Genomic DNA, 16,824 nt, shown 5'->3' with positions numbered 1-16,824 from the left:
AATTGATACCGTCACTTGCGAATCCTAAATGAACATTGTGAAGGTCAAAGGCGAAGTTAGAAAACCTCTCATTAAAAGTGTTCCAAGCTTCAACATCAGCGGGATGTCGGAGAAGTTCATATTTGACATGAGAATGATCATGCCAAGTCATAGAAGCCATAGTTTCGGATGACTTGAACAATCTTTTTAGTCTCGGGATCAAAGGAAAGCACTTGAGGAATTTTGAAGGCTTTTGATGAGAAGGGGTTGTTGTTTCTTCACTAGTTAAATATTCAGTTCCTTTAGCTGCACTTGTATTCCATCTCAAGAGCCCATATTTTTTACATGATGTAGCATTTGCATTGGGACCCCAATATAATGTACAATCATTTGAACATGCATGAATCTTGATATAACTAAGATTAAACTTCTTGAGAGTTTTCTTTGATTCATAAATGTTACAAGGAGTGAAGTGTGAAAATTATCATTTAATAAATCCAGTAATTCGGTAACTAATTTTGCTGACCACCCATTGAAGGCCTTTATATGAAAGAGTCGCAAGAGGAATGATATGGTAGAGCATTTCTAAAGCGAGATAAAGAGGTACCTCACAATCATCCATAAGATTGTTAGCTTCATCGGTGGTTCGTCTAACATCCTTAGAAGAAAGCAAAGTGGAATCAAAATCACCTCTACCGTTAACATGACCACCATGACTAAATTCATCTCTGCCATGTACTGACACATTTAATCCAATAACTTCTCTTATCAAGTCCCTAGTTCCTAAATCAACATCAGTATCATTCAAACTTCTCGTATGACTTACAATATTAGGGGAATTCGGTGGCAAAATTGACGCGAAAGTTTCATCATGAAAAATTCATCTCTTATACCCATTTACAAAACCATATAGATGAAGATGATCATGTACAACTTAAGGACAAAGAAAAACTCTATGTTAGTACAAATCTTCAAATAATATTATTTAAATAGTTATAATTATTTTTCAAAATAATCAAATAATATAATCTTTTGATTAATTACACCCATTCAGTTATAGTTATTGGAACACTATAAATATTTGAAAATGTTCCAATACTCTATTAGAGCACTTTTTGCACGAACAATATATGGTATTGTTGTTTGTGCAGTTCTTGGTGGCATATTCAATGAACAAAGCTATTCCATTCATGTAGACCATGCTTAATCTGAGAGCATCAATCCAACTTTTGTCCAATGTCTACATCATAAATAATAAAATGACTTAGTCATTTCAGGAAATATATAAAGTGCATGTTCAGTAACAAACTTATTCATTATTTGCATACGTACAAATGAAATACTTTATCACAAATTCATTCATGTAATGGATATTTGGGATAATATACATAAAAGTAAACAAAAAGAAACCCTTATTGAACTTGATATGTAACAGCCTGATTTTAGCTAAGTCAGAATTGTGGTTTTGAAACCACAAATTTGATGTCAAAAAATTATTTTAATATTATTTTATGTGTTTACAGCATGATAGTATGTATGTGTGAAAGTTTCGTGATTTAATTTTATCGTTTGAATAGTCAATTTGAGAAAAAGGACTAAATCGCATAAAATGTAAAAGTTGCATTCTACTTGTTAAAGGTGTCAGTTGGCCTTGGCTTTTAAATATGATGACCTTAAATGGTAATAAAACCATTTAAAATGATAGTGGACTTTTATGGACAATATGTATGTGTTTTTGAATGTTATAAATTAAGGATAAATTTGGTATTTGATAAATAAGGTAATTATTAATAAAACAAAACAAAAATTTGGCTTTATTATCATCTTATTGAACCAAAATTAGAGAATAAGAGAACCAAAATATTAGGTTTTCCATTCGGCACATTCATAGCTTGATTAAGGTATGTTCTTTGCTCGGTTTTTGATGATTTCTACGTTTTTGAGATCGTTGCTTCGTATTCTAGCTAGCTCGTACCTTAATTTTTGAATTTTTTCATGATTTTTTGAAGTTTCATTGATGAATACTTAATATTTTGAATGTTTGATGATGAAAAATGAATATTTTTTGATAGTTACACAAGTTTTGTTAAGTGATTTTAGCTAAAAATACATTTTAGGGATTTAATTGTGAAAAGCGTAAATTGGGTGGTTGAAATGTGAAATAAATGAAAATTTTGGATTACTAGGGACCTATATGAAATTCAGCTAGGCTTGGGTTTAATGAAATTTCATGAATTTTGTGTATTTGTGAAATAGGGACTAAATTGTAAAAATGTAGAACTTTAGGGGCTACAGTGAAAAAAGCCTAAATATGTGTTTGTGGACTGAATTGAATGATTTGATGAATAAATGAGTTAATTTTGAATGTATATAGATCAAGAACGAAAGAAATTGGATTTAGATCGGGGAAAATCAAAGGTTATTGAATAGTCGATCCAGTCCGTTTATTCCGAATTTCAAGGTAAGTTCATATGAAAATAAATGTCTTTAAATTGAATTATATATGTTTAATTGTCATTCAACTGCTATGAATGTTGAATGATTAAATACGAGCAAAAATCGACAAGGTTACAATATCCAAAAGTCCCGAAGAACCTTAGATTAGGATTAACGAGATGTGATTATGTGTAAGACCATGTCTGGGACATTGGCATCATTATGTGATTACGTGTAAGACCATATTTGGGACATTGGCATCGTTATTTGATTTCGTGTAAGACCATAGCTGGGCTATCGGCATTGATATGTGATAACATGTAAGACCATATTTGGGATATGGCATTGTACGAGCTATATGTGATTTTCGAGTATCCTTAACAATTCCAAAAGGTTCAACGGACAAAATCAAGTTGAGAAAGAATGTGCGAATGAGTTAAGTGACTCAAGTACGTACGTGATTCATACAAGTATTGAAAAGAGAAGTATTTGATGAATTCACTCATGATATTGAATATGTATACATTGGGAAAGGTTTGTGAGCTTATATGTGCTTACTCATAGTTTGTCTATTGATGGAAATGATGTTGATTCATGTGGTAATTTTATTTGTATATGGCTTACTAAGCTTTTAAAGCTCACTTTGTGTGTTCTTTCCCTGTTTTATAGATAACTGAAGCTAGCTCGGACTCGGGGATCATTAGGAACACCATTACACTATCGATCAACTTGTTGGTATTTTTGGTGCTTTGAAAATATAGTATATGGCATGTATAGGCTAGTAATATGATGATGTGTTTTGAGATATGATATTAGCCATGAGATTTGGCTCATAAATGATGTAAATGTTGGTGTGTATTTGGCCATTTGGATTGGCTTATTTTATGAGTTTGGTAAGTGAAATATGATGTATATAAATGGCCTAGTGTTTTGGCATGTTTGTCATGGATGTTGTGATGATTAAGTGGTATGATTTGAGGTTTAAAATAGATGATAAGATGATGAGAAAATGCACAGAGAAGATTGGTGAAATTATTGGTAATGGCATATTATTTTGGTATTTTTCGGATTATGATTTGAGTGGTGAAATGGATGGATTTTAAATGGCATGATTTGTATGTGAAATAGCATGTTTTGATTTCCTATAAATGTATTGAAATGGTATGAAATGTTGTGGTTTTGGTTTGCTTGAAGAGGGTGAGAAATGTGGCTTAAACCAAGCCTAATTTTGCCCCACACGGTTGAGCACACGGGCATATGACTCGACCGTGTGTCTGTTGTAACTTAGTTAAACAAGTTAGTGAGTTACACGGCTTAGACACATGGGCATGTCTACTGGCCGTGTGTGACACATAGGCTGGCACATGGGCATGTGACCGGCTGTGTGACCCAAGTCAGTATACCCTCTAAACTTCACACGGCCATGGCACACGGGCGTGAGACACGCCCGTGTGATGCAAGTCAGTATGTATGCCCTGTTTCCACACGGCTTGTGACACGGGCGTGTCTGGTGACCGTGTGAGGCACACGGCCTGTTCACAAGGGCGTGTGATCCCTATATGCATGAGAAATTTTATAAGTTTCCCAAAGTTTTTAAATGTTATCGGTTTAGTACCAGACCTCTTTCAAGCATGTTGAAAGGTCTCATAGAGCCTTATAAGGGATAATGTAATTATGTTTGGTCGATATTTAAGTGATAATGGATTTATGTTTAAGAAATGTATGTCGCATGTTGTGATTTAATCGTTAATGCCTCGTAACCCTATTCCGACGACTGATACGGGTTAGGGGTGTTACATGATATAAGTGAATTTGAAATCATATGGATGGATAAATTTTCAAGATAGTGAAGATGGACATAACACTATCTCTACTCCAATATCGTGAATTTGCAAGGAAGTGAAAATTAGGGAGAATGAGAGATTGGCGTCGGAAGAAAGAAAGCAAGATTTAAGAGACCTACAGAGAAAGCAAGAACAAAACATTTTGGATGATGACTGATGTCTCTACAATCGACAGCTTAGGAGACGCGAGAAAGCTCTTCCTTAAGTTAGGCCTAAGGAGACGCGTCGTGGTGATGTCTCTTTAGTGCCTACCTAAAGAGGCGCTACTCATGTGCATCTTTACATATTGATGCGGGTCAATTTAAGAAGACGTAATCCCGGTGCGTTTCAAGTCATTTGTCACTTTTGACATATTTTGTTGTAATGTTGGTAACTATTTTTTTATTATAAAGACATGAAAAATAGAATTAAGAAAAAACTACATTTATTGCCGATTGAGTCTTAACTCGATTGCCATAGACATTATTATCAATGCAAAAGGATGGACGGGGGTTTGAGTGTGCTAAAGCGCATTATCCTCCTATTTATGGATTGGGGAGGGGATATGTGTAATTCTAGAGTATCAAAAAGAGTAGATATAATCAAAACTTATAATAAGATTGTTTAAAAAAAATGCTATATTTATATGATCATAACAAATATTTTGTGGTATAACGAAGGTATCCTTCATGTTTGTTTTTCGAAAATATGTGGTTACCTTTTCTAACAATATTTTCTTCTTAAAAATATAGTATACCTTACTGTTACACGCAACATTTATTCATGCATGACATTTTTTTAATTAATATGCAGCACACTTGACCTAAGCATTCCCTTCTTCTTTTTTCTTTTTTCTTTTTTCTTTTTGCTTACACATGCATGTCCATTTCAATCGTCTTCCTATCATTTTCTGTTTGACTATTTTCCTACTTTTTCCTTTCTCTAAACACGATGAGCAGATTAAATTAATATATTCACTTTTGCAGGAAGAATTAAAAGAAAGTAAAATAATGTGAGGGAGCAGAAAAGCGCGTTGGCCGTCGGTAGAGCTTTCATGTGGATGCCGGCAGAGCCTAACATTTTCAAAAAGAACACCTTCAGTTTCAATTCAAAGAGATAATGAAAGATCATATTTTCAACTTTGTTTGATACGAGTGAGAATAAAAGAGCAATGCCGCAAAATTTGACGTGGGAAACCCAAAGCATTCGTCTGCATCCACAAAATGGGTGGTCCCGTCCCCTTCCAAAAGCCCTTTTTCATGCCATTTCCATTTTTCACGCACCTTATTAGAGTAAATGGGTGGATTAAGTGATAAATTTTTCGATATTTCTCTAACTAATTGATTTAGGATTCCATCTCTCTCAATTCCCAAAACTTTATTTGTTGATGTCAAATATCATATGAACTCCATATTCTTTGTTTTAGTAATTCAAACACTCCTTACCATTGTTAATTTTGAAGAAACCCTCTCCAAATATCAATTCTATCACCTCTATTAATTTTAAAATTATATTTGATTTGATTTGATTTGATTTCATTGTACATATTTAAAAAATAAATAAATTTATTTTTATAAAGATAAATATAATTATTTGTATATGTAATATTTAAATGTAAAATGATGTTATATTAATAATGACGTTAGTCAAGGTGAAGTCAGTAATTTTTTTGAGGAGGTTGGTATATTTTTATGATAGTAAAAATAGAATTTCACTTATATCTTTATAATTTTTAGAAGATCAAATCAAATTTTTATTATTTTTAGGGATCAAAGTATAATTTTATTATTACTAATTTAAAGTTTATAAATTATAAAAAGCCTAAATAGAAAATTTTCATTTTAGGAGAGTCGGGCCTTGCTAGGCCCCTAGTCCACCCCTAACATTAGTAGTTTTTGAATATTGAATTAAATCAAAATTTTATTGTATAAAATTATAAAAAATCAAAATTTATGTATAATATTATACATTAAATCAAAACTTATATGTAACTTTTAGATTTATTCCTTTTAAAAAATGTCTTTGTATTTTCAACATACTCTAATATAACTATGGGTTAGGTGAGATAAAATAATCTCTTTTACCTTAATTAATAGTTGAGAGTTCGATCTTCATCTTAAGTATGAAATAACTTTAAAACTTGTGATCATTATCTATCTCTTAATAAGCCTGCAAAATACAAAAGATTATTCATTAAATTTTCTCCGATGGATACATTCGGAAACAAATAAATATGAAGTTGTGATATATTTTTGTCGGTTAGTGAATAGCAACTTGGCAAAGGCAAAGGCCCACTGGAGTTACTGCATGCGTTTTGCCTAAAGGCCATCCGTCATCATCAATAGTCGAGAGCCGCATCATCTTTTTTCTAACAGAAAAATAATACTCATAATTGGTCCCACCTCCCAATGCATGCAATGAACTCATAATTTTTCACATCTTTTGATTGATATCTAAATACAATTATTATAGATTTTTTAGTTATAATTTTGAATTCTTTTATTATGATAAAAAAACTTTTTTGCATTTAATATATTCGTTTTATACAACATATGGATATATCATATAAATATTTCCTATACAACTAAAGATTTTTTTTTTGAATTTAATAATCGAATGTAAATAAAACTTTTAATTTGCATATATAAAAATCTTAAGCACTTAAGCATTATCAAATTTTAAAATTAGGCTTCGTTTATTTACTTGTAAAAGTTTTTCAAGAAAATATTTTCAACCTTTTCCACCGTTTGTTTGGTGAAAAATAAATTCCCAAAAGTTTTTTCAAAACACGAGAAAATGATGCCTTTTTTTGGGAAAATGTGGTACACTTTTTTTTCGGCAAGACATTTTCTAATCGATTTTCCCTTCACATCCCAACACTCTGCTAAATCTTCTCCTCTTTCCTCTTTCCTCTTCCCCTTCCCCTTGGGTTGCAAATCAATGCCATTGCCAGGTACCCTCCTTTATATTCTCTCTAGTCTACCCATTTTTATCTCTTCGATGATTCTGATTTTGTTATCCATCTTTCTTTCTTTTTTTCAATCTCTTAGCAAATTTGCGTGATCGATCCAAGAATTATTTGTCCTGTTTAAGCAGTACAACTAGTGCAGTAGGAATTTACAGATTGCCCCTATTATCACCCCTATTGATATGCACTTCTTTTGAGTTGATCTCCGTTCTCGTTTTTGATTTAATCTTTTAATTCTTTTTCTCGTTGTTCTCGTTTTACTGTAGTTGATTTGGGTAAATATTATGGTTAGGCCTGAGTGGTGTAATCCCTACCCAGAAATCAACATTTCCTGTAGTTCTCATATAATTGAGGAGCAGAAAGGAACGAGCAGAGAATCCTTGGTTTTAGTCTTGCAGATTCTTATCAAATGCACATTGACACACTGGTATCCATGACCCAAAGTATGAGAGCAAGTAGGACTTCCTTTAGCTCTAGCAATGGGCATTAAGAAGTTCCTTTTCACAGTATTGCTTCTATTTCAAATGGGGACGATTACGATATGTGAGCAAATAAACCTATGATATTTTCTAACCAATTGTGATTGTATAAAATTTTCATGTGTGTTTTCTCATGCACTAATCGGCTTGTAAGATTGGTTTATATGATGCAAAGTAATTGAACCTTTATCTGTTCAGTTGAAGTATAATCTTTCACAGAAGTGATGTGTACAAGATGGCTGATTAGGTTGTGAAAAGTTATATCGACTTTGTTCACTTGTAATCTTGGTTTACAGGTTCATAGGTTGGAGAATTTGTATTATGAAACATAGGGTTTTGTTGTAATTTTGTTGCAGGTTTTATTAATATAGATGTACTGTAATTCAGCTGATGCCAAAGAAGATGGTTCAAATTTGAACTGGTTTTGCATCTTCATTTTGATTTTATTAATATAGATGTAATGTAATTCAGCTGATGCCAAAGAAGATGGTTCAAATATGAACTAGTTTTGCATCTTCATTTTGATTTTGTTGGCAATAATAGATGGTCCTATTTACCTCCTTTTAAATAGAATGGAAGGCTAGTTAACCCTTTTTCAACAAAATTTTATTTGTTCTCTAATTGACATGGAATCTTTTACGGTGTGTTTTTAGAATGAAGAACAAGCAGAGCCATTACCGAAGAAGCATGGGAGATACTAGGGCCATTGAAGTTTGGATTTTAAGTACGCCATCTTTCATTGGTCACTTACAGCAAGATGATGATGCTAATATGGGAATGCTCCTTTGCTTGTGGACACAACTTGTGTATTAATGGATTTTTGTAATTTTTTTCCCTTTCCTTGTGCAAGTGCCTTGTGTAACATGGTTATATTTATGTATGTATATGTACATGTAAAAAAATTGTGAATTCAGTCATAATGTTGTAGTTTGATTTACACAATTTGTTTAGTGAATTTAGCTAAACAATTAAATGAAAAGAAAAAGTCAAATATATGTTTGTTTCATTTAAAATAGCTTTTTTAAAATAGTTTTTTTTTTTTGAAATATTTTCAAGAAAGTGAATTTAGCTAAACAATTAAAAGACGAGAAAATGTCAAATATATGTTTGTTTCGTTTAAAACAGCTTTTTTGAAATATTTTCAAGGAATCTACCAACAACATAAAATATTTTACACAGATTCAACCAAACACTAGAAAATATTAACTTTTCCAGAAAAGTAAATCACTTTCCAGAAATCATTTTCCGGAAGTCATTTTCAGTCAAACATAGCCTTATTGAATTTTGCTTTCTCAATATTTTGGAACCCTTAACCACTTTATAAAAATAAAACGTCCTTCTTTTAAACTATAATTAATATTATTACTTTATATTTTTATATCTTCTTTAAATAAAAAATTAAAATTATTACTTTATTACCATTCTATTTATATTTAATTTTAAAATAAAATTTTCTTTCACTGTCATAAATGTAATATTCCTTCATATGGCTTTTCGGATCATGAACATTGACTATTAGCTTTAATAAAACTATAAAACAAAAATTTTCGAAAGTATAATTTGCATACTTTGAATTTCAAACTTCTCAAAATATTTATTTTAAAGTTTGATCAAATACAATATTTTAAAAATTAAGTTTGTTTGACTGACAAAAATTAATAAGAGAACTAAAATGGAGAGAGTGTATATTATAATACAATATCAACTCATATTTATTCACAAATGTTACATTATATTTTCAAAGAAAAACATAGATTCAAATATTAGAAAGAATATTACTGAGAAAGACGATAATGAATTTCAAACATAAACAGTAAAATCAACATAAGAAAACTCACATTTGATTATTATGATAATGATGTCATTTTATTAAAAAATTAAAACTACTACAAAGTATTTTATTATTAATAAATAACTAAGTAGCATCATCTAATTTAAGATAGTGCCAGGAATGGTAAATGTTGGAGAACCGTGTGTCGTGTTGCCCCACTCTGGTAAGGACTAAGGAGGAACAAACAAGAGATCGGACAAAAACTAGACATGGAAGAGTTTAAAACTCAGTATTCAAGGTTGCAAAATCACATGGAAAGTTACGAAAGAAAGCCGTATAGCTTTTTTCTCTTCTATTTTTTAAAGACGGGTTAAAATCTAAAACTAAGAATTTTACAGTTTAGTTCATGCATGACGTTGATGCTAATCACGGAATATTAATATTTGTCTTCTCATGACCCCAGTTTTGGTTGAAAGTAGTGCTCCTCCTAATCTTCTTCCGTTTTGAAAATAGACATTTATATATATATATATATGAGACCAAGAATTTTTTGAAAATAGACATATACATTTAGTCCATTATTTGGTTTATGGAGATAAAATTATATCATGGTAGGATTTGCTTATTGTTTACTGCATAAAGGTTGAAGCAACTAGCACTTCTTTTTCAATCAAAGTGATTAAAAATGTTATTTGTTGTCATATATGGGAAAATTTAATCAAAATGATAAAATAAGGATGGTGAAATTGCTATAAAAGATTCCTTAGTTTTCATTATTATTTCATAATGCTTCAAGTAAAATGAATAATAAAATCATTAAAATTGGAGTGAAATTATTAAAAATATCACATTATTAAGGGAATGTAAGATTACCTACTGAAGGTGTTAATGGCTATTAAATTAAAGTTAATAAATTTTATACATATTCAATTTATAACTTGTAAGTTTATTTCTATAAATAAAAAGAACACGAATTATTTTTTAAAAAAATTCATTTTAGATTATATATAGTTGCAATTATTATGCTTCAGATGAATTTGTGCAAAATGGAAGAGAAGAATTAATGATGGTGATAGAATTTAAAACCAAACTCCTCTTACCCTATTTACGTCATTCAAATTCGATCAAAACAACATCAACTGAACTAACATGCTCGATTGGTGATCCAACTTTCCATTGAAGGTAGAAAATGAAGAACCCCTAATCGCCATGTCCAATAGGGATCATGTGATGGGAAAGTTATAAAATACATAAAAGAGTGGGCGTTGCAAGTATGAAATGGGAGTGCTTACGGTATTATCCTATTTCCCGGCCTAATCAAATGTGTAGTTGTAGTAAAGTAGATTTATCAAATTCTCTTGAGTTAGAACTTGAAGAAAAAGGCTACTAATATTTTCTTACTGGCTTCTGTTACTTGGATCAAAGTCCTTTCCATATTGCCCCTGATAGTCAGAGCTCTGGTACTCGGTTGAAAATCTTGTGAGGTCTTGCTGGTAGTGCTGTGATGATGCAGACATCGAAGGAAACTGTGGAGATAAAGGTTGCTGTTCATTGAAGAGATTTGAAGTATAATAGGAGATGTCAGCATCGTTACTGCTCGAAAGGAGTTGTGCATATTGAAGCAAGTGGGGATATGAATCCTGAGACCATGATGAAGGTGGGGCTAGTGGTGTAGGGTTTTGTTCAGGTCGCATGGTGCTTGAATCTCCTGGACTCGGCGCTTCCATATTCCATTGAGCTCGTTCGGGAAAATTTAGTTTGGCCTTGGTACCTTTGAACTTGAGAGCTGCTTTATCATATGCAAGAGCTGCATCCTCAGCTGTGTCGAACGTGCCGAGCCAGACTCGGGCTGCTTTCTTTGGGTCACGAATTTCAGCCGCCCATTTGCCCCATGGCCTTTGCCTCACTCCTCTGTAATGTCTCTTTCTTGTATTTTCTTCACATGCGTAAAGCCAATGCATTAGGACATGACATGATATATATAATTTTATGATATAAACATTTTATGTATTTTATATATGCAAATTAACGTGTTTGTCTGTTTTTGCATGCAATCATGATACAAAGGGAAGCAAGAAGTGGTGAAGGCCTTAGGTTGTGCTTTTTCTTTTTTTTCTTCCCAAGCCAAATATAAGGTTACAAATCAAGTAACAAGCAAAAACTCATAACACCCAATACTGAACTGAAGTATCAGTGAAAGTAGTTTTGTGTAATTAATAGCATAATCTATATGAAAGTAATTTTATGTCCAAAATTGATTACCAAAGTTTATTTCCTTTTTATTGCGTAGTTGGATTAAAGTTAAGGAAGGCCTTACGAAAAAAAATAGTTTTAAACAATTTCATAATTTTTATTATAATTAATAGTTTTAAACAATTCAACATGTAAAATTTTAAATCAATCTGTTATCGATAAAAAAATATTTTTTCTATATAAAAAAACTTTCAACCATTAAATATATATTAACAAAGATATCATTTTGGATCAATATAATAGAAATATCAGATCAATTCAAAAAGTAACATGCATCAATTATATTGATGAATTCAACAATTATATTATTAAAATATTAATCATATAAAAATTATGTGAGTGAATAAAACTACAATATATATTTCTATAACATTTTGTATTAGTCATATTTGAACAATTCAACAATTATACTTTATGTTGGACTCATGTAGATCATGTATCTCAAATTTTGAGTAAATAAAAGATGACTAGCTCTTCATATAAAAAAAAACTTTCAAAATAAAGACAATAATCTTAATCAATACAATGAGATTGAATAGATTAAAAAATTTACATGATAAATTCAACAATTGAAATTTAAAATACTAATTCCAATATATATATATAAATGTGTAAAAATACTAAAATTTAAAAGCATGTGGATCCCTTCTCATATATAGTTAGGTGAAATTGCACTTAAGAACGATGGTTTAACACCATACATTTGGCAAATGCATTGGAAAAGGAAGAAAAAGATGCATGCAATTATGAGGGTTCAATGTATTTTATTTCCCTACTTTTCTTCTTCCACTTAACAAGTTCTATAAGCTAAAACATGTCAACTCAAGCCTAAAAAATAGATAGCAGTAATGTCCATCTCATTAGTAATCATTTTCAATGTTAGGCACAATTTAAAAGCAAGGAATGTAAGTTTGAGAAACTTAAAAAAGAAAAGTTTCTTGGTCAAGGACGAAAATGAAAAAAGGAATGAATGTATCCCAATCCACGTAATAGATCCCGGCACGTTAGGTTGATAATAAAAAAAGACAGCTTCATCCACTAGAATATATATATGTACATGTAAGAACAAGCTAACTAGCTTGCTATACGATCAAGACACTTGGAATTATGATGACCATAATACTCCTATATATAAATATATATGTATTTGTTTTGTGAAAGCATGAAAATGTCAGGTGTAAACACAGTTGACAATAAAGTGCAAAATTTTAATTTATTTATAGAGGCAAAAGGATAGGAAGAGAGAGACTTCATTAAGGAAAGTAGCTAAGGTTTAGGCGTAGATACATTGAACTTTGACCAACCCTACGTTACAGACTTTTAGTATTTCCATTTTGAGTCACTTGAAGAGCCATTTATTACACACTGAAAAGGAAAGGTAAAACCAAGACAAGGTAGATCAACACGTAACTTAAAAAGGAACAAACCCTAGTTGTTTGCCTTTGCAACCTTATTACCAATCAAATTTCAATAAACAGATAACTTTTTTTGGTTATAGTAAAAAAAAGATAAGAATAAATTATATGCACCTTGATCTTGAACTGCGAGTTGAGGAGGGCCAGGGTGTGGCTGTGCTGAGGAGGGCGCCGATGATTGTGGGAAACCAATGAGCTGCTGATCATCGCTGCCTATCACTTGAGTAAGAGCCGTAACGATGGCTGACGTATCAGCTGATTCAGGCCAAGAAGCTGTTCCGAACTCATCGGGTCCTTGTCTTTTCTCCGCCGATGTTTCGGGTGGGAGTGGCCGTTTCCCATGCCTTCGATGATCCACCTTATTTTTCACAAAGATTTTGAATGAGTGGTATAGGCTAAGTAGTTGGGAGATACATAAAATACTTTGGTAGATAGCTAGGTGCCACGGGTAATCAATATGAAGGGAGAGATATGGGGGATGGATCGGATCGAGTTTGGGATTGGGAAGATGTTTGTTGGGATAAAATATATAATTGGGGGATGTGGGAGGAAACATGAGGAGGAAAATAGGGTTGTAAGTTGGGATAATATATAGAGAGAGAGAGAGAGGGAAGTGTGATGAAATTAGAAGAGGAAAATTAGATTTGGACCATCCTTAAATATTTTACTCGACGGATTAAATTTGTTCCGATTCGATTAAAAAATTTTGTGTTTTTTTAATGCGTGATAATTTAATTTATTTTTTAATATTAATTTTAGGTTTTTAACTTTATTTTAATAAATTGAGCTTTATCCTATGATTTTTTTAGCATTATTTGATAATGTTTTAAAGTTTTTCCTTAAATAATTTTAAAATAATTATTTTTTCAAATAAATAAAAATATCAATAACTCTTTTATATTTTTTTTAAAAATAATATTTTATATAGTATTTTATGTTGTTCTTATTTTTTATTGATAAGTGTTAAAAGTAACATATTTTAACCTTATTCTTAACGTGTTTTGGGTGATTATCCGATGCTAATTGTGAATTTATACTCTTAATCCTTTAAATTTACGTTTTAATGCTTAATAGAGCACTTGAGAATAAAGTGAGTGAAAATTAGAGTGTTAGAGCAAGCAAAATGAGCCACATGGAGCGTGTGGTAGGCCATGTTGATTTCACAGGATTGAGCACTGAGCAACGGAAAACAACTCAAAAATGACACTAAAGAGAATACTCAAGAAAACGTGATTTTTAAACGAAAATCAAATGTGAATATTCAAATAATCATGCATTGGAAATTTAAACGAAAACGACACTAAAGAACACAAGCAATCCAAGCAAAGCTTTTTGAGGCATAAAACATAGGCGTCTCCCCTATCTCAACAATTACCTAAAATTCAAAGTAAACAAGAGTTGACACCCTCACGAAGGTCACTCAAAGCACTTAAGGTGTTTAAGGTCCAAATAATGTGCACTCAATAGTTAAATAAGAAATGTTATTACCATAGGCTTGCTTGAAAATCAAATCTCCACCATTATAGAACGAGATGACACACCAATCAAAAGATCTTTACAATGTTGTAACAGGGCTTAGGTAGAGGGTACGGAAAAGTACTGAACTAATTTATTTGATAAATTATTTTGATATAAAAAAAACAAAAATATATTTAAATAAAACTTTGTTTTTGAACAAAGAATTCAAAGCATAAATAATATTTCAAACCTTCCAAACATCTTAGAAAATATTTTGAAAATGAATTTAAACTCTTGAACTTAATTAATACAGTTTCAAATCAATTGTAAAACTGTTCCCTACAAGTAGTATTGATATTTTCCAAGATGTATCGATACTTGTACAATTTTTATTGGTACCTTATCTTTTATTGATATCAAAACTGCTCTCTATTTTGAATGAAAAAATTGAACATAAACAATAAGTGTCGATACGTTTAAAATTTTATCGTTAACAAAACTTTATATCGATACCAATTTTGCATTCTGTTTTTCATGAACTTTCAAAAATTATAACAAGTATCGATACCCATCAAAATATATCGATACCTTTTACTAGGTAAGTTAATATTCAATTTTGTATACTTTGGCATCTACGAAAGGGCATCAACAAAATGTAAGTTAATATCCAATTTTATTTCAAAAGTTCAAGAAATTTACCATATTGTTCATTCATGCGGTATTTCTTCAACTTTGCCTGATATGGAATTGGTAGTTTGTATTCTCCAACTACCGGCTTATGCTTTTCTTGCATTCCGCAACCTCATCTTTTTTCTCAACAGCTTCTAAATTCCACTTTTTTTCAGGCTTCGCTAACACTTTTTCACTTCGTATAGTGATTGCGTGGACATGGCTCTTTTGGGTTGGTTCCAGTGTTACAAGGTAAACAGCCTTGTTCTCTCTCTGAAAACAATTTAACAAGCAGACTAATTTGATTCTCGAGACCCTGAATACATGCCTGCTACTTCCTCAAAGCTATTTCAGTGCTCTAGAATCTAGTTTCTAACAGTGAAATAAATTTAGTTAACATCTCTTCCAAACTCGACTTCTTTTCTTATTGATAAGGTGGTTGGAAACCCAGAGGGGGTTGTGACCTTTTATTTTCTTAACCACCCCAAAAAAAATTCGAATGATTTTATTCATCCTAGAATATAATTGTTGTTGTAAGAGTTATTCTGAGGTCTAGAATTATTATCCATAAATTCGACTTGCTCATGCTCCATGTTAGACTTGAAGGGCAAACATTTCGGATTGATAATCCCCGCTTCAGTTGCATCACATTGCATTTTCGGATTCACCTGTTTATTGCAACTCAAACCATCAATCTTTTTACTTAACACTTTCACTTGAGTTGCCAACATAGCAATTGCATCTATATTAAAAACATCGACTGCCTTAGTAAGCTTTGTTCTCATACCTTATCATTGATAGTTATTCAGTGTCATCTCCTTAATAAATTCTTGAGTTGCTTCAGGTGTTTCATTATTCTATGTTTCGTCAGTTGCTGCATTAATTATTTGCCTAGTCAAAGGATTCAAACCATTGTAAAAAGTTTGAACTTGAAGCCACAAAAGTAATTTATGATAAGGACACCATCTCAAAATATCCTTAAATCTCTCCCATGCATCATACAATGTCTCAAGCTCAAATTAAGCAAAAGAAGAGATGAGATTCCTCAACCTAGCTGTTTTTGTAGGTGGAAATTACTTCAACATAAAATTTTCAGTCATCTAAGCCTAAGTGGTGATGAAACCCTGTGGAAGTGAATTTAACCACTGTTTTGCCTAGTTCCTCAAAGAGAATGGGAACAAATTTAAGTATATGGCATCATCAGTAATGTCATTGATCTAAATATGTTGCATATATTTAGAAAGTTAGCTAAATGGGCATCCGGCTCTTCATCTTTCAACCCATCAAACTGAACATATTGTTGTACCATCTGAATTGTTTTCAACTTAATCTCAAAATTGTTTGCAGCAATAGTTGAGCTAACAATACTCGATCCAACCCCAATTAGAGTGGGCTTAACATATTCATACATAGTTCGAAGAGTAGGGCATACAGGAAATTGTTGATTACTAGGATTATTATCCATCTGTACAGGAATGTCCTTTTTCTTTTGATCATTTATTAAAATCTATTAACATTGTCTTGCTTCTCTAACTACTCTCCTATTTCTACGAGCATTTTTTTCAATTTCACT

At 31.5% G+C, this 16,824-nt stretch overlaps 1 protein-coding gene, 1 long non-coding RNA gene and 1 other non-coding gene across 5 annotated transcripts; 2 read left to right on the top strand and 1 right to left on the bottom strand.

The window, feature by feature from the left end:
- The first annotated feature begins 7,018 nt into the window (after nucleotides 1–7,018).
- On the top strand, nucleotides 7,019–8,678 carry LOC121228202 (uncharacterized). 3 transcript variants are annotated; one of them, XR_005925757.1, is made up of 3 exons: nucleotides 7,040–7,191; nucleotides 7,499–7,749; nucleotides 8,339–8,678. It is a non-coding gene; the product is annotated as an uncharacterized lncRNA (long non-coding RNA). The 3 variants fall into 3 exon arrangements; XR_005925756.1 differs by having other exon boundaries at nucleotides 7,044–7,191; nucleotides 7,473–7,749; XR_005925755.1 differs by lacking the exon at nucleotides 7,499–7,749 and having other exon boundaries at nucleotides 7,019–7,191.
- A 1,918-nt stretch (nucleotides 8,679–10,596) lies between these two features.
- Nucleotides 10,597–13,725, bottom strand: LOC121228201 (ethylene-responsive transcription factor ERF113). Its single transcript, XM_041111480.1, has 2 exons — nucleotides 13,239–13,725; nucleotides 10,597–11,392 (listed from the first exon to the last, which is right to left on the bottom strand). Exons 1-2 carry the CDS (start codon nucleotides 13,678–13,680, stop codon nucleotides 10,854–10,856), a joined length of 981 nt encoding a protein of 326 aa, XP_040967414.1. The 5' UTR covers nucleotides 13,681–13,725; the 3' UTR covers nucleotides 10,597–10,853.
- A 2,471-nt stretch (nucleotides 13,726–16,196) lies between these two features.
- Nucleotides 16,197–16,303, top strand: LOC121228511 (small nucleolar RNA R71). The gene has a single exon (XR_005926087.1). It is a non-coding gene; the product is annotated as a small nucleolar RNA R71 (small nucleolar RNA).
- Nucleotides 16,304–16,824: the final 521 nt, after the last annotated feature.

This window comes from Gossypium hirsutum, chromosome A04, assembly GCF_007990345.1.
Source record: "Gossypium hirsutum isolate 1008001.06 chromosome A04, Gossypium_hirsutum_v2.1, whole genome shotgun sequence".
Taxonomy (NCBI): domain Eukaryota; kingdom Viridiplantae; phylum Streptophyta; class Magnoliopsida; order Malvales; family Malvaceae; genus Gossypium; species Gossypium hirsutum.
The sequence above is the reverse complement of the archived record's forward strand: the minus strand, read 5'-3'. Positions and strand labels throughout refer to the sequence as shown.